Source organism: Denticeps clupeoides, chromosome 1, assembly GCF_900700375.1.
Source record: "Denticeps clupeoides chromosome 1, fDenClu1.1, whole genome shotgun sequence".
NCBI classification, from domain to species: Eukaryota; Metazoa; Chordata; class Actinopteri; order Clupeiformes; family Denticipitidae; genus Denticeps; species Denticeps clupeoides.
The window spans coordinates 31989887-32014704 of NC_041707.1; the positions used below are offsets into that span (position 1 = coordinate 31989887).

Consider the following 24818-nt stretch of genomic DNA (forward strand, 5'->3'; position numbering starts at 1 on the left):
CGAGTGTCACTTCCAGAAAACTGGGGTAAAGGGAGAAGAAGAAAGCGGCGTGAATCCAACCCTCACGTAAAAACCGCTGCGGTTCTTTTATAGGCGCTGATCTCCGGAACGCTGAAGGCTAACTGCTGTTTTTAAATGGTGTGAAGCTAAAGTTCCGGCATGAAAAAATAAAAAAAAAGAACATTCAGATTCCAAGACACTCGGAGACTTAGCAAGCGGGAGATAATGGGTGTACAGCACAGGCATCATTAGAGTGGAATTCTGGGAGAATTTTTCTGTCTGTCGCGCTCTGATCTGCTGCCAAGACTGCCACAAACACAGTGACACACACACCCCCACAAACACACAAAATCAAAATGATGAGGGCACAGGAGCAAACACACACGTTTGTGTACGTGTGTGTGAATGCTGGAAACTCCAGCTCTTTGCTCCCAGCAACCTCCTGATGTTGATGATCACCATCATGTTTACTGCTATTTCAATCCTATACAATCACACACATACACACTCACACACACGTTCGGGTGAGTTCTGGAGGAATATGATAAGTATCATATTACTCCAGACCACTGCGGCGGTGCAGATGCACGTTCTCTTCGGAGAACACCGTTCTTCTGCAGATTCCGACACATTTTCTGTTTCTGTACTTTCTGTAGACGCTTGCAGCTTGTTGTTTTCCTCTGTCCTCCTCCACCAGAGATAAGATAAGTGTTCACATCACCGGAGTGACTGCAGCGCCGGCCCAGAGCACACAGAACAAGAGTCAATTCATCAAGACGTGGAACACAGTCCTTAAAGCAGTACTGTGTTTTGAGTAAAGATCAAGCCAAGTACAACTAGGCTATTGAGAAACGCTTGTAGATTTATACTTATTTTGTACTAATATTGTAATATGTGTTGTCAGAACCAAATGAGGAAGAAATGTTGATAATGAATTATTTATGATTATGAGTTTGGTTTCTGTCAGATGGAAGCTAAACTGTTTTCTGACTGTGCACCAGATTATATAATTTAATTTAATGTTTCATTTTTAAATAAATAATTGTAATATTACCAGGATATTGTGTCCATGTTCAGAAATTCATTGTTAAAATCCAATAATGGTCACTAGATATAACTGTCCTGGCTGCACAGTTGCCAGATCCCTAAAAATCCCCAAACCTACATCAGTGGTTCGCAGAGGGGGGGTGCAGAATTGTAACTGTGCCGAGGTTAACAAAATTCTATCTGTAAACATTCCTTGTATAAACAACAATAGCACACCCAATTGGATCAAAACTATAAATACTAATGCATGTCACCTCTTATCTCTACGACAGGTCCTTCAAGGTATCATGGGGAGGTGAGACATCTGTCCTCTCTAGGGTAACCACAGGGGTTCCACAAGGCTCTGTCCTTGGCCCCCTTCTATTCTCAATATACACTCGCTCACTTGGTCACATCATCCAATCACATGGCTTCTCCTATCACTCCTATGCTGATGACACCCAGCTCTATCTGTCATTCCCACCAGAAGATGCTACTATAGCAACAAAAATTTCGGCCTGCCTCTCAGACATATCGGCATGGATGTCTGAGCGACACCTCCAACTCAACCTATCCAAAACCGAGATTCTGATCTTTCCGGGCAACAATTCTCCTCAGCAAAACCTTTCAATTCAAATTGGATCGCTATTGTTAACACCCACGGCATCTGCAAAAAGCCTTGGGGTTTGGATAGATAACAAACTGAGTTTGAACCATCATGTTGCTGCGATCTCCAGATCCTGCAGGTTCACTCTCTACAACATTCGCAAGATTCGGCCTTTTCTCTCACAACAGGCTACGCAGCTCCTCGTCCAGGCAATGGTCATCTCCAAACTCGACTACTGTAACTCTCTCCTGGCTGGAGCCTCTGCAGTCACCATAAAACCACTCCAGATGGTCCAAAATATGGCAGCCCGCCTCATCTTCAATCAGCCAAAATACACCCATGTTACACCTCTTCTTACCTCCCTCCACTGGCTCCCGGTAGCTGCTCGCATTGAGTTCAAATCCTTGATGCTTGCCTACAGGGCTGTAAATGGAACTGCGCCCTCCTACATCAACACACTACTACCTAGATACACTCCTACACGCTCTCTCAGATCGGCAAACGAAAGGAGACTAAAAATTCCTTCTTCACGGGGTCTCCGATTCCAATCATGTCTGTTCTCCGTTGTTGTCCCTGGCTGGTGGAACAACCTACCCTCCTCCACACGACTAGCCGAGACTATCACCACTTTTAAGAAGAAGGTGAAAACCCTCTTATTCCAAAAATATTACAGATAAATTTAACACATACACATGCATACACATTTAACAAACAAATACAAAATGTATAAATACATTATAATTTTTCTTAGTCTAGCACCCAACACTCTCCGAGCATGTTCTTCAATGACAAGTCTAAGCCTTATCAGGGCTCTTAGTTTGTATACTTGATATTCTATAGAAATCGAACGAGAATTGCTGGTGTCTTCCCATTGTAAGTCGCTTTGGATAAAAGCGTCTGCCAAATAAAGTAAAGTAAAGTAAAGTAAAGTTATATGGACCACAGCTGTAAATCTATCATTTCTATCATTTTAGCCGGGCTCGGGTAGGCTCGGCTCGGCTCAGTCACCAAACACAAACTTTCATATTCAATATGAAAGAAGAACATCCAATCACCTGCTTATTTGTAAAAATATTTATAGACAGGGCAGGTCCATACACAGAGGCATTTCGTATAGGTTTGTCAAGAACTGCAATATATAGAGGTGTCAGAACAGAAGCTGTGTCTTTCACAGGGTGAAGACAGATGCTCTGGTCTAACCTTCAACTGCTTGTTTATTTTTAGCAAATAAAAATGTGTAATCAAGCATTTTATTATGTTAATGTGTCAGAAAGAATTGGGGTTGGGGGGTCATGGCTTGTCATGGACATAAGCAGGAGGTGGGTGTCACGTCCGCGAGCTGACGGGGGAAGGAAGCGCAGAGGCGGGACATACTGGGAAACACAACAAACACAAATCAAACCGGCGTGACGGCTGAAAAACGGGAAAAAGTGGTAGAACAGAAACTAATCCTCAGGCATGTGGCGATTGGCAGAACTGAAAACACATAAATCATATGTTGCATGGTCCACAAAAATGGGCGGCTCCACAGCGCCTTATAACACCAAGATTAGTCCCAGGTGCCCCCAATCTTGACAGTGGGGCTTTAGGAAAAAAAGGCAGGGAACCACAGACCTGCATTTATAAATGCATCAAAGAGCATTAAGAAAATACCACAAAATCTATGTACAGAGTTATACTAAAATTAATTCTTTCATGAACCTAACCAATATTCGAACACGCATACCAATGCTTTGCTTCCTCATCTGATGTGTGACCCCTGTGTTGACTGTATTTTGACCGCTGTGTTGACTGTATTATCGGTCGCAGAGGAGCTGTCTGTGGTGCTGGTTCATGGAGCATCTTTCTTCCTGTCTGTCCCATGTGGTAAAATTCTACTGGGGCACGTTGACTCTTTTTAGCTCGATTTAGGGGTTGTGTGTGTGTGTGTGTGTAGACAGTGCTTATGTGTCAGCTCTGTTTTCTTTAATACCTGAGTGGTCTCCCTGAAAACTCCTGCTTCAGCTTTTCTCGCATCCCTGTGCTGTTTTTCTCTCCTTCTACCTGTCACTTCCTCTCCCTTCTTCTCACACCCCCCACCCCACCCCAACCCCCACTCTCTTTCTTTCTCTCCACTCCATTAGTTTTACTCCAGGAAGCCAAATTACACCCAATTACTACCTCATCATCAAATGCCAGGAAGGTTCCAGTATCAGCAGCCTAACCTGCGCTGCCATCCATTCGGAGATGGAGAGAGAGGAGGAGAGAGGAGGAGAGAGGAGGAGAGAGGAGGGCTCAAAGCCAAAATTCAGTGGTCTCCTGACCGGAACGCTCTTCTTTGTTTTGTTTTTTTATGTCTGGTAAAGGGTGTGAGCAGCAGACGCGGCAGGAGCAGGGTGCTGGTCCTGGCCGCCGAGCCTGTTGTGCAGATGGTATCAGAAACGGAGCTCCAGCCCACAGCTGCAGCAGGCTGCAGCACCACACGTGTGAACCCGAGAGCACAGCTGTCACTGCACGCACACACACACACAAACACACACACTGTACTGAAGTAAACAGTAATCACACACTTCTATACACTGATGAGTTCTTAAACACAAACTCACATCTGCACTTTCCTGATTAAACAACACACACATAAACAGAGCACACACACTTAACACAAACACTTCATCTACTGCTGAACTGACGAAACTGTTTGATGAACACATGCAGATTCACTGCATGAACACTCATTACTGGTGTATCATTATACAATCTCTCTCTCACACACACACACACACACACACCCAAACACACACAGTTACACTCATGCGTGGAAATCCTGGTCATATGTGTCATATGTGAAGTTGAAGGTAAATTGTGTGTGAGTGTTACGCATGCTGATTTCTAAATTACGTCACATTTGCTACATTTCTGATCAATTGTTTGTGATGGTGACACATTTTTGTCGTCATTTTGGAGATGTGCGTCAGATTTCTGCTAAGGTGTTTGACAGGGTGTCGGGTTTGAGGGATGCGCTCACTGCTCTCAGCTACTGTGATGATTGACAGGTCACTCACTCAGACAGGGGTTGTCATGGAAATAGCTGAGGAACTGATGGCACTGCTCCCGGTGATTCCCACTGGCTGAGCAGGAGCACCAGGGACCCACGTTAGAGGTGGAGTTATCCAGGTAGTTAGGAGTGATTGTGCTTCCTGTGGAGGGATGGAGAGAGAGAGATAGAGAGAGAGAGATAGATCAAATCATCACCATATCCAACCCCCACACGTACATTTCAAACCTTCATCCTGTACACCCTGAACACTTGCTGAGAAAATATTTCAATTGATGTGTGTAAATTATGCAATCTGGGCTCAAATTCTCACTCGCATCTGTAGTTACCAAGCCCCACAGCCCACAGTGAGTGAATGTTATCTGTAACCGGGTTAACTGGGTGAAACCGGTTACAGCAAATGGGTTCTGTGCTCCTTGCTAGTGTAAGGCGTGGGTTGGAGGGGGGTATGGGTGGGTTGGAAGGGGGTGAACGGCCTTTTTGGCCTTTTATTATTAGCTTAAATATGTGTGGAGGAAGCCCATGATGTGACGAATGTTTAAAATCCAGACAAGTGTAAAATCCCGGCTGGAAATGTTTGGGAAAAGAGGAGATCTGGTCACCCTAACATAGCGCCGCTATGCTAACTCTACACAACTAACATTTAGCACACAACTGTTTACTCACACAACAGGGGTAAAACTACTCGTGTTACTACACTACTACACTACTTGAACAAACTGATTAACAGCCAGGATGGCCAATCAGATTTCAAGGGTGGCCAGTGCCATCCCGGCCAACCTTGTGGTAACGCCCTTTGTGTAAGGTCAAAGATTTTAGATAATAAATAAAAGCAAAACATTACCGAACAAACCCTGTGCGCAATGTGTAGAACCAGCTTGAAAAATATAAAAGACATAAGTCTTGATTGCTGGGCACCCCTTGGGCCTCCACCAAAAAAGGTCCACCAGTCCAGTATAACTTTAAACTTGAACCTCCACCGAAAAAGGTCCACCAGTCCAGCATAACTTTAAACTTGCATCTCCACCAAAAAAGGTCCACCAGTCCAGCATAACTTTAAACTTGCATCTCCACCAAAAAAGGTCCACCAGTCCAGCATAACTTTAAACTTGCATCTCCACCAAAAAAGGTCCACCAGTCCAGCATAACTTTAAACTTGCATCTCCACCAAAAAAGGTCCACCAGTCCAGCATAACTTTAAACTCGCATCTCCACCAAAAAAGGTCCACCAGTCCAGCATAACTTTAAACGTGCATCTCCACCAAAAAAGGTCCACCAGTCCAGCATAACTTTAAACGTGCATCTCCACCAAAAAAGGTCCACCAGTCCAGCATAACTTTAAACTTGCATCTCCACCAAAAAAGGTCCACCAGTCCAGCATAACTTTAAACTTGCATCTCCACCAAAAAAGGTCCACCAGTCCAGCATAACACTGATATCTTGAGATAAACAAGAACATGCAGCAGCTCTGTGCAATGTACAAAAAGATTAAGAGTTTCAGCAGCCCAGCAGAACACTAGGATCAAGGTGGACCAGGTAAAATCCTCCACTGTCCTGTCCACCAACAGGTTTAGGATGAGAGGTCTGTGCCAAAACACCATTTGAAGACAATTTTCCTACAAGTACACAAAAATCCCAGTGTTCATGATGGCAGGAACAATAAAGCAGAATCTGGGAGGGTAAAGGAACGGCGAGAGCTCTTTCTGCTGCATCTTTTCCTGAATTTCACCCAACCTCAGCCCCTCCACCCTCACGACCCCGCCTCCCTCAGACCTCTTCCGTTTGTTCGCTGCTGTTCCTCCCCACCGCCGGCGCTTTTAAAGGACCACATTCTGCCAGAGCGGTCTGGTGGCGAAGGGGGGGATAATGGTCGGTCTGAGTTAAAAGCCTGAGTGTGGAGGTGAGGGACCTGCCCCCTCCACTCCCTTTCCCCACCACTCCTGGTCTCCGGTCTCCTCTGTGCTCCTTCAGCCCAGCACTGATGGACCGCTTTGTTTCTTTGGAATGAGTGAAAATGACAGTGGAGGCCAGCGGGGGGGTTTCAGCGGGCGAGAGAGGTGGAGTGGTATGAGTGGGAGGGGTGTGGCGAGGTCTGCTGAGGTTCACTTTAAACCCCTCCAGAGACAACAGAACACCAACTTCAGGAACTGGGGCACCTTTTTATTCCCCGTGTTCCCCTGGCGCTTCTCCCACCCTGACGCTGTCTTGTTCTTTCACCCCGTCCCTGATTTTCACACGCTTCTTTCAACTCTTTCTCACTCGCAGCCCGTCTTTCCCTGTCCTCTCCTCCGCCTCTCATTACTGGCTCTGATGTAACCTCGCAGATTTGCCTCAGCTTTTCTGCAGACAGTGACGAGCAGAACTTTGGCGTGGATCGGCTGGTAAGGTTCTATGGTCTCTTTCAAACGGAACACGAACAGCAGGAAGTATGATTACAGCGGCACAAAACACGGCAAAGTTCACAGCATCGAGTTTACAGTTCCCTGTCCAACTGGCATTCTGTTTGGACAGTTTCAAGATTGGTTTATTTTCAGTACAACAGTATACACAGTTAAAATAAAGTTTCACACAGACCCCCCCACAGTGCAATCATAAAAGAAAAATATATATGAATATACACACTAAACAAAACTACACTAACTAAAACTTAAACTTAAATACTATACAGATCTCTATAAAAAACCAAAACTTTTCTGTACAATGAACAGGACAAACAGGACAGTTTCATGTAGGATGCTTGTAAGTGGATATGTTGGATATTTCAAATAGGACACAAGACAAGACAAATGTGCAAAATGAGCAGAAATATGGAAAAATAAGCAGAAAAACAGTAAAAACGCAGTCAGCCACAATTTCCCAGGACCTTGTAGGATGGAGCACATGGGGCGTGTCTACTAATATCACAAGCAAAATGTACAGAAATGAAGATTATTCTGTGCGATTTCATCCCCCTCTGTCACGGGGCAGTTAAGGAAGCGGCATTATATTTTAAGCATTCTGATTGGTGAACTTGGGAATTAGCTACATGCATTACATTAGCCCAACATGTTCCAGTTTTATGAAGCACCACGGACATACGGACTCGTGAGAAAACGGATCGATATCTGGAATCACAGAACCATTGTTGATATATATGATGCTAAGAACCTGAGCTATAAAACTGTTTGCAGATTCAAAACTACACTGGACTGGAGAGCAGTTGTCTTTGGGTTGAGAAAAATGTGGGGGTCACTTCGGGTGTGAGAAAATGGCTCCTCTTACTTTCCTTTAGCAAACTTGTTTGGTGTTTTTGTCTAAAGTGCCTAAAGCCTATCCATAATATAGCAGGTCAGGGTCTACACACACAAACACAAACACACTCACGCACATTCACCCACATGTTGATTTCTACGGAGGACTGAATGAACCGGCAAACTTTTCTGTCTCTGAACTAGATATATCTACACTGCCTGTCCAAAGAGGCAAAGATTTAACAAAGCAAAGATCCTGCCATTGAATAATTACTGTATGGAGGATTGTTTCAGCTAGTTTCAGCTAGTTAGTTAACCCAAACTGATGCAGCAAGTTGCTTCTCTGATCAAGGAGGCTAATCAGGAAAAAGGGCTTCAATTTGCTAGGAAGCTTACAAATTAGACTCTGAAGTGATGGAAGAAGGTCATGTGGCTTTGATGAGTCCAGATTGACCCTGTTTCAGAGTGTACAAGTCAGAGGGGGCAGTGCTACGATCCGGGGCTGCTGCACTTGGTCAGGCCGAGGTTCAGCAACATTATGTCCCCAGAGAATGAGGTCATCTGACCACCAGAATATACTGAATGACCAAGTTATTCCATCAGGGAATTTCTTCTCCCCTGATGGCAAAGGCATATTCCAAATGGACAAGGATTCATCAGGCTCATATTGTGAAAGTGCAGTTCAGGGAGTCTGAGTCCAGATCTTAACCCCCTCGAAAACCTTTGGGATATGCTGAAGAAGTCCGACTATCCCATCATCTACAAGAAAAATGAATGCAGCTCTTTACCAAAGTAAATGTTGTGACATTACAGATGCTGATCAAGGCTAAAGGTGGTCCAATTAATAGCAGGACACACACAGCTATTTCATAGCTGCATTGAGTCTTTAATCTAATAGAGGGGCGGAGACCCTTTTTGGACAGGCAATGTAATATCCCATGCCTCTGTCATTTGCCTTTAGCTGAGTATGATTCCCATGATGCTCCACTAGGAGCATGGTGAGTGTCATGTGACACTCGCGACTCACCGATGAGGCCAGTGTAGGCGATGAGGCAGGCGCCGTAGTTGTCGTGTTGGCAGCCGCTGGTGCTGAGCTCTGAGGGCTGACAGTCGTACTGGAACTGAGCCCAGCGAGACCTGAGGGATTAACACACACACACACTTTAGTCTCGCAGACACATAATTACACACTTGTACACAGCCACACACACAGGTGCACACTCACATATGATCAGTATTATATTGATGTACAACAATTTGGCAAACGCCCACACCCACACATACTCACAGATACACACTCTGAGACTGAAAAACTCTACACATACTGTAGAAACACTCAATCAGTGCCATCTGCATTCACCCCCAAACCCCCTCTGCTGCCCTCATTCTTTCGACTCATGCGAGAGTGAACAAGCATCTGCGCCTGAGCACTGGGCTGGACGTGAACAGAAGCCTTCTCTTCTCTTCTCTTCTCTTCTCTTCTCTTCTCTTCTCTTCTCTTCTCTTCTCTTCTCTTCTCTTCTCTTCTCTTCTCTTCTCTACTCTTCTCTTCCAGCTTACGCAGATGATGTCAATGTTTTTATCAGTGTTAGTAAAGATGCGGAGACCCTTGAAGTGGTGCTTAACTGGGACAAGAGCAAAGCTTACTGGGTCATTCTTTGTTTTTTAAGTCATATTTGTTTGTTGCCAAAGATGCGCTAACCATCTTTGCATGGGTGAAGGCATCGGGGGCACATTTGGGGCGTGCAAGGGGTTTTGTTCACACTTAACGATAATGATGAACTTGTTTTGAGCTTTTGAAACTGACAGCTTTCCTGGATTGTGAGTTGTCTATTCTTGTATTACCTTCTTTCACTCCTTTTTTTTTTTTTTGTTTCATATAATTTATTTCTCTTTTAACATGTTAACATGTGTTTTTTCTTCCCTTTAGTTCGTTTTGCTTCTTCTTCTTCTTCAAAAAATAATTATTGTACTTTTTTGTCTTGTCTTGTCTTCTCTTCCTTACACTCATAATTTTCTCTGCTCCTCTTCTCTTTTTATCAACTCTCTTGTTAAATTCTTCTTTTTCCTCCTTTTCTCTTCTCTTTCTCTCCTCTCTGGTTTAACTAATTTCTAGTCTTGCACGCCAAAACAGCATTCTGAGAATAGATTGTTGTGTCGGGGGGCAGTAGATCCAGGACTGGTGACAATATATCTGAGAGCAGTGACATCTGATTTTTGTTTGTTTCTCCAATTGATTCCTTAGTTTACTGAAAAAAATGATTCATCTGTCTTCTTTCTCTATAGTCTCCTTCCCCCCTTCCCTCTTGTTATTTTTTGTACAATACAGAATTGTGTGCATGTTCTCTGTGTTATTTTCTATATCCCATCAGTATTATTTCAGTTCATTGGTGTAACTGTGTGTGTGTGTGTGTTAACTGGTAGCAGAAGAGCAGTGGATCGATCTGGGTGACAAATGAAAGCTTTTACGTTTGTGACGTTTGAAGAGCAGCTCTGGGCTTCTTCTGCACTTTCTTCTGCACTCGTTTAAGCGCCTGCAGTCATCCCTGCTCTCGTTTACGCTCCGCTCCTCATTCCCAAGTCAATTGAAAGCCTTTAGAGACAGCTGTTCTGTCAAGGAGGCTACCCAATCGCATTTGTGTGTGTGTGTGTGTGTGTGTGTGTGTGTGTGTGAGTATGTGTGTGTCAAGGGCGATTGGTGACTTCATTCTGGTAACGACTTTTTTATTTCCTGTCCTCACATCCTCAGTCAGAGATAGCAATCAGGAAACTGAGGGTCATAATCATCCATAACCCCCCACGATCACACACACACACACACACACACACACACACTGATCAACAGCACTGGGGCTGTAATAGAAAGTCATAACTTCAAATTAGCTGGGAGTGTAGAACTGATTGCAGCTGAAGGCGTGAGCTGAATTAGCAGATAAAGTGGCAGCTTCCGATTCCTGAAGCTCTCCCAGCATCCCACAGACTCATCACAGGCCCAGTCGCAGTCGTTTTAAAGTGAACTAAAAAAAACATTTCACGTGACTGAAACGGGCTGTAAACTTCTGCGAAAATATGCAGACAGCCGTGTGGATGGGATCACATGCACATGTGCGAGGATGTGAAGCAATGGTTCACGTTGTGTCAAGAGTGTAGTTGTTAACAGGTTTGAGTATTTTGCATTTGTACATTAACAAATGTCCTCACAAACACAAGATCTTTAGTAATTTAAAGGGACATTTTCTTGGTCCCACATCATAAAACATAAATAATAATAATAAATAAACATTAAACAAAAATAATAATAAATTAAAGGTTTTTGCCTACTGATCTTGTTTCGACTTATAGAGAGATAGTTACACTACAGTTATTACATAATGTCTGGAGAAAGATTTAAAAAGCATATGTGTTTGGGGGCATGTGTGTGTTGAGTCATATAAGTATGAGCAGAGATGGATCTGACCAGTCTGGTACCAACGGCAAGATTTTAGCTGGTGCCACATTGCAGGCAACTCTATATCTAACATTATTTTCATAAATTGAATTAAACAGAAAACAACAAAAACAACAACAAAAACTTTTTCAAAATTATATTAGAGAAACAACTGACATAAGACAATTTGTGGAATACATTTGATATAAGACTTCTTGATAACTGCATATTTAAATTTGTTGTCTATGACCTTTCAGGGTCAGAATAATTTGGTTAAATTGCAGCCCTCCTGTTGATGGACGGCACCCCTGGCATCCGCCTATACCAATTGTGAGACGCGTGTGTTGGTGTGCGTATCGGCATGTGACACTGACTTGCAGACGTAGTCTGTGCTGCAGGCGCGCTGCTGCTGGAGGCAGTTGGGTCGCTCGCGCTCCTCGTAGGAGCAGGCGGGGACGATGGTCTGGCGGCGGCGCTCGGCGCAGGCCGTGTCGTGACAGGGGCAGAACAGGAGCTCGTGGGTGAACTCGGGCGGCACGCGGTCGAAAAACTTGCGCAGGGCTTTGCTGCAGCGTCCGCGGTTGCAGGAGGCGGCCCGTGGCGAGGGCCCGATGCAGGCCGACACGTACTCCGCCCGCAGCTTCTGGCATGTGTCGTCCACGTTGCACGCCTTCGCAGCGTCCAGGCAACGGTTCACCGTTGTCATGCCAACCTCGGACTCTGAGAAATATGGCGAGGCAAGAGGTGTGAATGCAGGCATAGGTGTAGCAGAGCAGAGAGCAGAGATACTGTAACGTGGTAAATAATGGGCATTTCCAGTGGCCTTCAGTAATTATTAAAAGTTTGTGCTTTCAGTGTTAAGTGCAAGTTTAAAATAGGCTGTGTGTGTGTCTCTAAGGTCCACATTAAATAACCTGCTATTAAATATTAAAGTTTTGGGGAAATTAGTCCGAGCAGCCTGGAGTCTCTCTCGTTCTCTCTCTCACTCACTTACTCACTCATGCACACACACACCAGCAGCTCTACTCTTACATTTACCATTTCTTTCTATTCATTTGAATTTCAATTTATGACAATTTCCATCTCCATGTTGATTTTCCTTATGATATAAAGTTCCTTATGAACTTTTCCTAATGATATTCCATTGCACATGCAAATATGATTATAAATTCTAAAATCAGAGTGTTTATAAGGACTGAAAAAAACTGATTAGAAATAAGTTTCAAATGTCAAATCAGGAGTGTTTTGTAGGTGAACGCCGAGCCCCACCCTCTTCGTCATTCTCAGTCCACTCCGCTCCTTCTGTATGGGGAGGTTACTGTTCGGCATCATTATTCTCTAATCTATCATGCTGTGAGTTTGTGGTGAGCAGGGCCTAATCACAGGGGAGGTGGTGGAGAGCTTGTGAGACGTAGATGAGCGTTCATTATTCTGCTTAACACTCCCGGCCTGTCAGCTCCGGCCCGCAGGATTATAAATGAGCGCTTGAACTGTGGCGCACATCACTGTTGTACTGACCCCCATGCTGTGGCACACACACATCAATTTACACACACACACAAACCTTCAAACCTCTACACTATACATATATTGTAGAGTATATATACTGTGTGTGTGTGTGTGTATATCCATATGTGCCCTATATATATATACACACACCTGCTATGTGTATCTCTCTCTCTCTCTCTCTCTCTCTCTCTCTCTCTCTCTCTCTATATATATATATATATATATATATATGTGTGTGTGTGTGTGTGTGTGTGTGTGTGTGTGTATAGTGGGACCAGCAAAATACCCATAAACACGGCAACACACATTCATTCATGCACTCATTCATCAATCATTCATTCATGCAGTGATGTTCTCATACACACTGCAGCAAGAGCTGTGTAATTCACACGGACACACACCCACACCCACCCTCATTCTTAACACTCAGTATTCATGGTGACACACCTTATAGTGGCTGAATATGGTCTCCGCCCCTCTATTAGATTAAAGACTCAATGCAGCTATGAAATAGCCGTGTGTGCGTGTGTGTTGGAATCACTTGTCAGTCATGAGCTGTTGTTGCTCAATTCAGACAACTTAATGCCTCCCCATCCTCCCTCTCTATCTTTCCTTTCTCATTGCCAAACCTCTTCTGTATTCAACTCAGACAAATCGCACAGAAGCACTGCAAACACACACACACACACACACACACACACATAAAGGTGTGTACCTGAGTCAAATAGTCTCAGAGATTCAGAGAGAAATAATTATTTGTGTGTCATAGTAAGGATACATTTACTTTAATTAAAATATCTGCATTGTAAAATAAATGTGTGTGTTGTGTATGAGTAAATGAATGCATGTGTGTGTTCTTGTTGTAATTAAATGTGCTTAGAGTGTGGACATTTTCAATGCTTTGGGCACATATGGATTCAATTACAGATACTAGTGTTGTGCCTGTTCTCTTGCATGTTTATTGATGTCTTGCATGTGTGTGATTGCTGCTGCTTGACTATCTGAGGGGACGTTAAGGTTCTTTATTCGATTACTGATGGTCAGAGTTAGGTTTAGTGTTATATGAGTTTCATTACATAGTGTTAGACTGTTGCACATTTAGAAAACAGATGCTGCCTGTTTACTGTCCCATGTGGTCACGTGTTTAAGTATGTCCTACCTGCAGCAATAGAGGCCAGACGTACATAATTAACCCCTCTCTCCATCGCTTCATATGGGTAAGCCTCCACCAAACTGATACCTGTAAACACAAACACAGTTTGTATACACAGGCAGTTTGCTTCCCCTGGTACAGTCGGGGAAGATTATTTAATCCCTTTTTAATCCCTTTGTATGTCTGCTGCTTACGAAGAAATGATCAGTCTATAATTTCAATGATCAGTTTATTTGAACAGTGAGGGACAGACACAATAAAAAAAAATCTGGTTATAAATCCACTTTTAAATGAATACGTATTTGACCAGTAAGATTTCTGTCTCCCAGCTGTATTTTATACAGGTAATGAGCTATTATTGGGAAATTCTCAACTCGTTACGTATATAGAAGACACTCGTCCATAGAAGTCTATCCACATTCCAAACTCTGCACAGTGGCCTAGCCCAAAGAGCTTGCCAAGAATGTCAGGGACAAGATTGTGGACCTTCACAAGGCCAGGCATCTGGGTGACAACAGTTCACAAACGGAAGAACCATACAAAAAATCTCCCAAAGCAAACTTGTCAATGATCTCAAAAAAACTTTGGTAGCATACTACACCTTGAAGGACTGAAATGCTGCAGTGCCCAGGTCCTCCTGCTCAAGAAAGCACGTTCTGAACATCTGAACATCTAAATGATTCAGAGGAGGACTTGGTCAAAGTGTTTGGCATCATCTGAACTTGGCGTGTTTGGAGGAGGAGGAATGCTGCCTATGACTACAAGAACACCAGCCGCACCATCAAACACGGGGGTGGAAGTATTACGCAATTCTGCCAAAGGGACAGGACAACTGTTCCACATCAAAGGGAGGATGATGGGACAGTCAAATCTTCCTGCAGCCAGGGCATTGAAAATGGGTCGTCGGTGGGTTTTCCAGCATGACAACGATCCAAAACACACAGCCAAGCCAACAAAGGATTGGCTCAAGAAGAAGCATATCAAGGTCTTGGCGTGGCCTAATCAATCTCCAGACCCCATGAAAACCTGTGGAGGGAGCTGAAGGTTCAAGTTGCCAAATAAGCACCACAAAACACTATTTGTAATTGTTCTGTCTCTCAATGTTAATATAAACCTATTCAAACCATTTGAAATTATAGACTAATAAATCATTTTTCCCTGATTGTACCTGAATGAGAGTGTGTGTGTGTGTTTACCATGCAGCACACTCTGCTTCAGACTCCAGTATATACTCAGGCAGTTCTTTTCCTTCTTCATGCCCCTCTTGCACTGGCAGTGGTGCAGCGGACTGGCCAGCAGGGCGTGGACGGCGTTCTCACAGTTCTTACGCGCAGCCGGGCCGAGCTTCACGCTTCCGCCCCCCGCCACACACTGGCGTAGGGTTCGCATGCGAGCGCTGCATCCCTCGTCGCTTGAACACGTGTCCCCCGCATGCAGGCAGTCCCACCTGCCTGACCAGGCACCACCTGTAACAAGATCGCACCAAGGTTATTGTAACAGTGGCACGAATACGGCAGTAACTAGGCAACACACACAGAAATCAATCAAATCAACCCGTGTGCCTGAAAAACAGACATTACAGTCATATTTAACTCTTCTCTGTCATTCAGTATTACAACCATCAGTGAGTATGACGCACGCATCAGAGGCAGGAGGCAACAATCTAGACACAAGGGACTAAAACGTGGCAAAACGTACCTGTACATATCAACACATGAGGGAGACTTACTGCGAAATCAGGCTAACCACTAGGTCAGAAGAAGACAAGATGCAGGTGAGTAGTTCACGGGGCGTGGCTAGGCATTGACTTGCCTGATGGGACCGGGTAACCAATAACTTTTTCTTAAGAGTGAAGTGTGTACTAAATAGGTTACTGGGTTAGTAGTGAGACATTTAAAGGCTTCTTTGGCATCTAATCAGTCAGCAGTTAATGTGTCATTATATCATGAGTAAAGCAGGCTGGGCAAAAATGAAAAAAATAAAAATAAAAAAATCGGTTGATATCAAAATATAAATCAAATCACTATTTCTGTTCATCTTAAAGGATTCAAAAGTTACATTTTTTTGATGAAACTTCCACCTGTTTAAATTCCATCTTTAGGTCACATATGAACTGCTTTACTATGAAATTATGTTCAAGAATGCAAGGGGAAAAAGTTTTTTGAAAAAGACATTAAAAAGGTAAGATAAGATGGCCATTAAAATGTGGAGGTCTGAATGGTGATATTGGTGAGATACCAGCACAGCATAACATGGCAAAACCTCCATGGTCTCAGATGTGAAAGACCAGTGTGTCCTGGCAATAATGCTACATGAGTAGTACAGACCACAAGAGATACCTACAGGAGATATGAAACCATGATTGCAGACCATGAATGACCTGATGGAATTATGGCATCTGTTGGAGAAGCTAAGCAAAACTGCAGCCGAATATCTGAAATAATGAGTTTGATTATGAAGTCAGGACTGTGGGACATGATCCAGATAGCACGGAAAGCGACATTCTTTTTTTTTTTTTTTTGCAATCCCGCATGCATAATGCAGCGGCTCTGAAATATCAGCTGCTCCAAGATGCGTGGCCTCTGCTGGAATGACAGTGTTTGCATGACGACCAGCAAACAGAGGATTTCTGAGCTGCGCCGTGGCATAACTTGTACAGATTTCACCTTGACGATGCTGAAATTCGTGCATACAGGAAGACAGTTCTCATCAGTGTTGCTGTTTCAGATGGATGGAAAAGGCAGAAGTTTGTTTTATTCAACAGAACCTTCCAGACCTGCAGGACCTGTTCCATGTTTTACTCTGGTTCAATAAATTCTTACAAATCATCAGGGTGGCGCTGCCAAATCTGTCCCTCTGTCTCAATTAGAAACCTGGGTCAAACCTACACGGTCGACTGACCACAAACAGTACAGATGATCAGTGACACAAACCCATCAGATTACACATGAAAGACTTGGCTTCCTGCAGGGTACACTTTCAAGTTGGTTCAAGTGTACTCACTAATGCAGAGTACTGGCAGGTCCTGCATGATTCTTATCAGAAAACGCTACAAATAAATCCTATCATGTGCTTCACATATAGTAGTAGCAATTTTGTGTTATTTAACACTTATATCTATGTCATTGATTTATGTTGTGAATGCACTCATACTTAAATATGAATTTAAAACCATTCTGCAGTTAATGGGTGAATTGGTGGAATTTGAAATGATAAAGTCTGAAAACTACATTTACTGATGCGTTGGCTTGCAGTCATTGGTTGACATACAGACGTGTATGTTTTCCTTTTTTGGATTAAAAATCCATAATTTTCAGTGTGTGACCAGTACTAAATAATGCACTTTATAACTGCACACTAAAATAAATGAATACAACAGATCCTCTTATGTAGTTGGTCGCCTCAGTCCAAGCATGGTTCAGCATGTTGATGTAGGCATCAACCATCATCAACACATGTGCTTGGATATTGAGAACAGTCTATATCTGAAAATGCATTTCGTGAACACATCAGATGGGCTGAGCATCCAGGTAAGAAGACAACAGAACCGATGATGCTCTACATTCTTCACTTTCAGGTGCCTGCAGACAGAGAAATGAAGTGGGCACCTGAACACGATCGCAGAATAATGTGTTTTCTCCCGTCTCGCTTTCCCATCTGTCAATAAAGAGCGGGATCCCTTTACTTAAAGGTTAAAAAAAGATGTTGTCTGCACATCTCGAGGTTCGACTCACAGGTGTGTGAAAGGAATCAAATTAGGCAGAACAAGACTCAAGCATACAATTCTCACCGCTCCCGTCTACATCCTGACCTCAACTGTGCAGCATGGAAAAAGACTAAAATACAGAAACGACCTGTTTGTCGCAGTAATAAAAGAGTTTGCGTGTGTGTGTGTGTGCGCACTCTTCTGAATGCTTGTTAAGAATCTTACATTCTCTGAATACAAACGTAACTGTCAGGATTGGCCCCGGGTGACAGCTGTTAAAAGCCTGTGACTCCACCCCTCTGCAGCGACGGCATTTTGGTGAACTCTGTTGTGAACCTGGTTACCTGTGAGTGCAGGTTTTGAGTTCTGGCAATCGCCACGCGCCTGCGGGCTAGTTTGTGTTTTCCCCTTCATTCCCCGTTTTCGGCCATCGAGCCTGGTTTTTGTTTCTGTTTTAATAAAATTCCTTTCCCAGAATGCCCCGACTCTGCGCTTACTTCCCCCGTCAGCTCGGCGAAGTGACAGTAACGTAATCTGCTGTATGTCAAGGTGGCCTGTTTAGATGACACGTAAGAAAGAGCATGATCATCTTCATCATATTCGATACTATATTGCCAAAAGTGTTGAGATGCCACTCCAGGTATACAGGTTTTTCAATAGCTTCGATCCAAGCATTAGATTGCCAAGTGCAGCGCATTGTGCTGAGTGTAATATTTGGTGGTGGTGTGGGGTTATTTTGCAGGGGCTTGGTTTGGCCCCACAGTTTCAAACTAACGCTGAATGCTTAAGCACATAAAGACATTTGGGACAATTTAATGCTCCCAACCTTGTGGAAACAGTTTGGGGACAGACCCTTCCTGTGCACCAGTGAACCAAGCAAGTCAATAAGAAGCCTTGCCAGAACAATTGAAGCTGTTGTAGCTGCAAAGCCTGGGCCAACTCCTTAGTAAAGCCTATGAGATTAGAATGGAATGTCAATTTCATGTGTGTAATGCATATTTGCATATTTTTTGTCCAGACCTCTGTTAGAATTGCATTTCTATTGTCTAGCTATGATGCTAAATTGCTTTAAAATGGTGTGTTAAGGATATGAAGAATGCAAATATAAAATAAATAAATAAATAAAATCAGTAGTAGCAGTAGTTGTACTGTGTTCTGTATGTTAGAGCTGTGATCTATAGATTACAAAAAGTACAAAGCCCTGTGTCCTGCAGGCACTGGCCAATGTTTTTGGATGACCTGTGGCTCCGGACTTCTCTGTGCGACGCTCTGCAGCGTGTAGTGGAGAGATGGGGTTTAAAGTCTCGCCGCTGGCGTGCTGCCAGTTCTGCTTGGTTTATGATATTTCTGGCCGACGCTCCGCTGTGCCTCACAGCACCTCAGACTTCTGTTGCCCAGGGATTTGTGCAGCACTTTCAGGCCTAAATGCCCATTGTGGTCAGTAATCCCCTACACCTGAACAGGAAACCCTTACTATGCCTTATAAAAACTCAATGAATAATAACAATTGCCTGCCTATGCAATGTGTTGCATGAGGTATGACTAAATACTGATCCCTGGTCTCTATCCAGTAGGCAGCCCCATTCATATCATGATACAGAGATGTATTTCACACAAAACATTGCCTCATTGAGTCATTTAATGGTATTTTTTTTGCACTTTCCAATCTTCTACCCCGTTTTTCTAAGTAATAGATCATATTTGCATATTTGCATGTAATAAATACTAAATGTCCGGTGCATAACTGTGCAGCATTGCAGCATAGTGATTGCAGCATTGTGACAAATAGAAATGCTCCTCTTCTTATTCTTCAAACACTTGAGTTAAGGCAGCATCCAGGGTACTCCTCTTCCTATGACTCACGTCAGAAACATGCCAAAAAAATGTCCCATGACCAGAAATGTCATCCAGTCAATCACCATACAGAACAATGTGACAATAATAATGATCCAAAATTATATATACAATAACAATATTAATATTATTAATAATAATACAAATATATTTTATTTTTTCTCTATACACTCAAAAGGCATGTAAAACATGGTAAGGCATGTAAAACAAGATAAAACAGAAGCAATACATAAAATGATTTAAAAATTAAGATAAACGATAGTTGTGGATACTTTTCTGAAGTTGTGAGATTTTAGTGATTTGAATTTGGACAGGTCACAGATGTATTGTTTTTTTTCATTTATTATACTTTACTTTCTGCATTTAACCCATCACCCTTGGTGAGCAGTGGGCAGCCATGACGGTCGCTTCCTTAACCGCTAGTTATGACTGCGCCATTTGGGGAGACGGCAGCGAAAGAGAAGTCTCTGTCACCCCAAGTATGGCGCTTGGCCTGGACCGGTATGGAGAGGGGAGAGGCTTCAGAAGATTGAGGGTGTGCAAGGATGTACAATAGATCAGAGAGGTACGAGGGAATCTTTTGGAGATTTTGGAGAACAGGGGTGATGTGGTCACGGGTGAGCAAGATAACATAGTCTGGCATACAGGCAGCTCCACCTAGTATCATTATATGTCACCAAATGTCAACTACAGGTTTGTTGATACAGTCAGGTTTGTATGGTCTGTATTAGCTGACCTCACCCTAAATCCATTCCAGGTCACAGCATCTATCCAGTTTTGGTGTAGACTGAACCTAAAGCTAAGCTGATATCTATGACCCTCAAACTGTGTGTGTTTGTGGCGACAGTGTAGAGCAGTATTTTAAGTGTGTGAGTGCACTACTTCTACTTTTTCTTTTAGCGTTCTTGTCCTCTTTTTTTTTTACTCTTCCCCTTTCTTCTGAAAATCAAAGCACCTGCCTAAGAAGCAGAGGGACAATCTGTACCGCTTTATGGGTCAAAAAAGTGTTTGATGCAGACAATTGCTGTTTTAAGAAGCATTCAGACACTTCATTGAAGGAGTGCTGCTAGTGGGGGGAAAAGGGAATTCCAATGGACTCAATTCGATATTAAGCATGATTCAGACATAAAGAGATTATATATCACAAACCATGCACAAACACATGTACACAGACATGACATGCAGTACACAGAGGAAAATGTCCTTTTGACATATAAGGCTTTTGGTTTAACAAAAGGTTACAAAGATAACAAATTCCTGCCTTCAAACTGTACAATGATGAGAGAGAGTGTGTGTGTGTGTGTGTGTGTGTGTGTGTGTGTGTGTGTATGTGTGCATGCATGTGTGTGGGGGGGGGATCTTATTAGGAGAAAAAAAATGATTTAAGAGCATCACAGACTATCGGGTTTTTAAAACTTAATATCCCTTTTTATTTGTCCTGAAATAAAATTTTAAGTCTTGCCAGCTTCAGAGTTCAGTGAAGTGAAGAACAAGATAGACTCACTCCAAGCCTCTCAGGGTGAAAATAGCTTCATACCATTCTCACACCTTGGCAAATTTGTTGGTTAAAATGACTGGGTATCTGACAGACATAATATGCTGTATGGGTCAGTTTGACATTTATGAATTGAAGTTTTCTTGTAGTCTAGGACTAGTCTTAATCCATGAACTGTTCTCCCCCCAAAATTCAGTTCTCATCTCACACTGAACTAGACTGCACCAGGATTTGGGGGGTTTTATTTAACAGTGATGGCTAGAGAATAATTTTATTTTGTTACTGCAAAGATTTATGGGAAGTTGGTATTCATATGTGTTGATCTGTGCAAGTTGAGGATTTGCTTTATTCTATAGATTCTAATTTTCAGATCCTCTTTCATTTGTATGGTAATTCCCAAAGATTTGGTGTTGAAATAGCAGAGAAATTGACATAGGTGTTCAGGTTGAGATTTCAAATTCCCATGATGACTTTTAATATTATGTCAAGAATAGACACGATTCTGAAAATACTGTAGTAGTAATTAACACACTGCACTGTTGTGAGCTCACCTCGTCTCCTGCCTTTCTCCTGCCACTTGATTGAGTAACTGTGCTGTTAGAGGTTTGAACCTTCACCGGTCTCACGATTTGATTAGGATTATCAATGCCTTGATTATTGCTGCATCATGATGCATCCCATACATTTTCTACATTACTTTACATGATGTTTTGAAATACAAAAGTTAAGGTCTCGTTCACCCCTGTGGATGCTTTGATTTGCTACAATGAGTAAAAAAAAAAACTGTTGGCGCGACAAATGCTAAAAAAACTGCGAGTTCAAATGTCCGTGGTCAGGTGAGCATGGACGGAACGCCGACAGTTTCAGCCTCTTTCAGAATAAACGGGGAATTCTTCTTAAAAGACAGCACATTGACCTCAATTCGCGCTGTTCTTGCCACAGGGTTTTCAAAACTCCCAGTTAGACAATAATGTTGTTGTAGATCTCTGGATACTCAGAGACTGATAAGATCAGCTTTTCCTTTGATTCTTTTGGTTGCTGGAAAATGCGTCACGGCACACAGCGGTCAAAGTTTAACACGGAGCAACGATGTACACAGGTCAGGCAGCCACGGTCACTACTGGCAACAATTTGTAACAAGATTTTTGGTGCCTCCGCCAGAAATCACCAAGCAATGTCATTATCATATAATTAAGTAGGTTCTGCACATCCCCGACAGCATTGTAATTAATTGATTATATTATTATAATATTACCTAATATTACTCATTCACTCACTGTCTCGGGTTTGGTGTTGTGTGGCTGAAGGCTTAGTGTTGAGACATATGTGAGATTTGCATGGCTGAAGATTAAGGTGCTGAGATGGGTTAGTGGGTAAGGAGGTTACCGGGTAGAATCCCAAGCCACCAAGGTGCCACTGAGGTACCACTGAGAAAAGTATCATCCACACACACCGCTTCCTGTGCGCCTTTCATGGCTGCCCACTGCTCACCAAGGTGATGGGATAAAAGCAGAGGACACATATTGTTGTGTCACCGTGTGCTGTGCTTGCTGAGATTCACAATGACAATCACTTCACTTTCCCTTTCGAGATGTGTGAGATAGTTGTGTGACTGGAGGCTTATTGTTATGATATATGTGAGAGTTGCATGGCTGAAGGTTAGGTGTTATGATGTGTGAAGTTGGGTGGCTGAAGGTTATGCATTGAAATGTGTGTGAGATAGGTGGCTGGAGGATCTGCATCAAGATACATGTGAAATTGTTGTGTGGATGGAGGTCTGGTTTTGAGATATACATGTGAGAGTTGTGTGGCTGGAGGTTCGGTGTTCAGATACACGTGAGATTAAGTGTTCATGGGTGGTTTCTGTCAGTTGTGCTCCTGTTCAGTTTGATTTCTTCAGACTGCTTGAGCTGTGATCCTTATATTGAGCAGGACACACACACACATACACACACACACACACACACACACACACATACACAAAGATACAGTAAGTACACAGTTGCTACACAGAGGGAAGGAGAAATAATGACAGCGAGAAAAAAGCTGAGAGAGTGATACAATGTCGATATTTCCGAAAAGCATGAATAACTCAGAGCACATGTGTCAGGACTCACTACTGTTCACACACAAATCACATCAATGCAGACAAGAAGAGAAACACGCATTCTGATACACAAGTGCTCACATATACATCTGAAAACCACAATGCGCAATGTTGGAACAAATGCAATTTAGGAAGCAAACGGCTGAGTGTAAGTTCAAAGATGTCCACATAAATGACATAAATAAACAAAAACAATCTGCATACTTGCGCATGTGAGGTATTGATGGGTGTAGAATGAGGAAGTAGAACGTGTGGAGCTGTAAATTACCATGCGCCTTCCATTTTAAACTCTGTTAAAATATATAGAATTAAACACCATGTTCTGGGCCACAGACATAATTGCACACTAACAATAAGGGTAGTTAGTTTTTGTTCTTTAAGATATAAGATACACATAACTACCAAATGAACCACATGTAATCACATGTAAATCCTGAAGACTCCTGGCCTTACACCAGCAGAAAAGCCCCATCATGTAGTGCTACGCTTAACAGCAAATTGAAAATGATGCCCTATCTCACACTCTTATACACACACATGCACAAAGCAAAAACATCCACATACTCAGACACACTCACAATTGAACTGAGACACACACACACACACTTTTGCTGTGATCTGACAGAAGGTTTAGTAAGTCACTGTGACTTTGAGAGCTAGGTGGAAAGGGGGATTTAGGGGAGGGATAGAGGCAGGAAAGCATTAAAAGGATGTGTGACGACCTTAACAGACGTTCTCTCTCTTCCTCTCAGATGATGCCCCAGTCTGTTTTTTTTGCTGCAATTCACATGCAATTCTCCACACATTCCCAATCCACAGACACACAAACACACACACACACACACACCAACAGATGACCATGAGCCTGAACACCACACACGCACTGTCACTCACTAATCTCAAAGAAATGCCATGGAAAGCAATTAGGAGGAAACTATTTAGCCTGTCATTCGCATTCGTTCCAATACCTCACACAGCTCTTCACTATGCATCAATGAATAGTCATGTCTGGAGTGTGACACACACACGCACTGTTCAGTGATGGTGACAATGATTCACACTGGAGCTGGTCAGCTGTTGATCCCTCTATTCCTGTAAATCCCGTTTCACCCGTTTTGTGTTGAGATTTGCACAAACTCCCAGCACAATTCACCCAATTCAACATGGGCTTAATGAACAAGCGACGACTTGCTCGCAGATTCATAAGTATGGCTGGAGGATTGATATGGGAGGCTGTGGTTGGGGTTCAGCACAGCTGGTGAGTTTTTCAGGACACTAATGCACTGAAAGTGTGTGTAAGTGTTGAAGATCCTACTGCAATCAGAACACCTCAAATCTTTGTGAGACGGTAAATTGTTGAGATATTGATTATATTTTTGCCCAAGAACTCATTCAAACACATTCTTGAGCTGAATCACAGTAATTTCTAGAAGAAGCATTGACAGAAAAATACAAAAGTGGTCTGTCTGCATTCAGCAAATGTGTGACCAGTTGCATTCATCAAATCTTTTAATTTGTCTATCATATTGAGCAATTTTAAAAGTCCCCATGTTAACACAGGTTTCACATGCAACATATGCCCACATTTCACACAGGAAAGAGCAATTCCTCTTTGTGTGTGTGTGTGTATGTATGTGTGTATGTATGTACTAGAAAACACATTAATTTTA

The 24818-nt window shown here is 42.9% G+C and overlaps 1 protein-coding gene across 1 annotated transcript in view; it reads right to left on the reverse strand.

Moving 5' to 3' along the window:
- The window catches only part of gfra4a (GDNF family receptor alpha 4a), a 111762-nt gene that overhangs the window by 3880 nt on the left and 83064 nt on the right, over window positions 1-24818 (reverse strand). Inside the window, exons 2-6 of the mRNA XM_028997819.1 lie at window positions 15183-15452; window positions 13993-14073; window positions 11699-12044; window positions 8925-9034; window positions 4675-4809 (exon numbers count right to left, since the gene is read on the reverse strand). Of these exons, the coding sequence (XP_028853652.1) occupies window positions 4675-4809; window positions 8925-9034; window positions 11699-12044; window positions 13993-14073; window positions 15183-15452 (942 nt within the window). The remainder of the gene's footprint in view (window positions 1-4674; window positions 4810-8924; window positions 9035-11698; window positions 12045-13992; window positions 14074-15182; window positions 15453-24818) is intronic.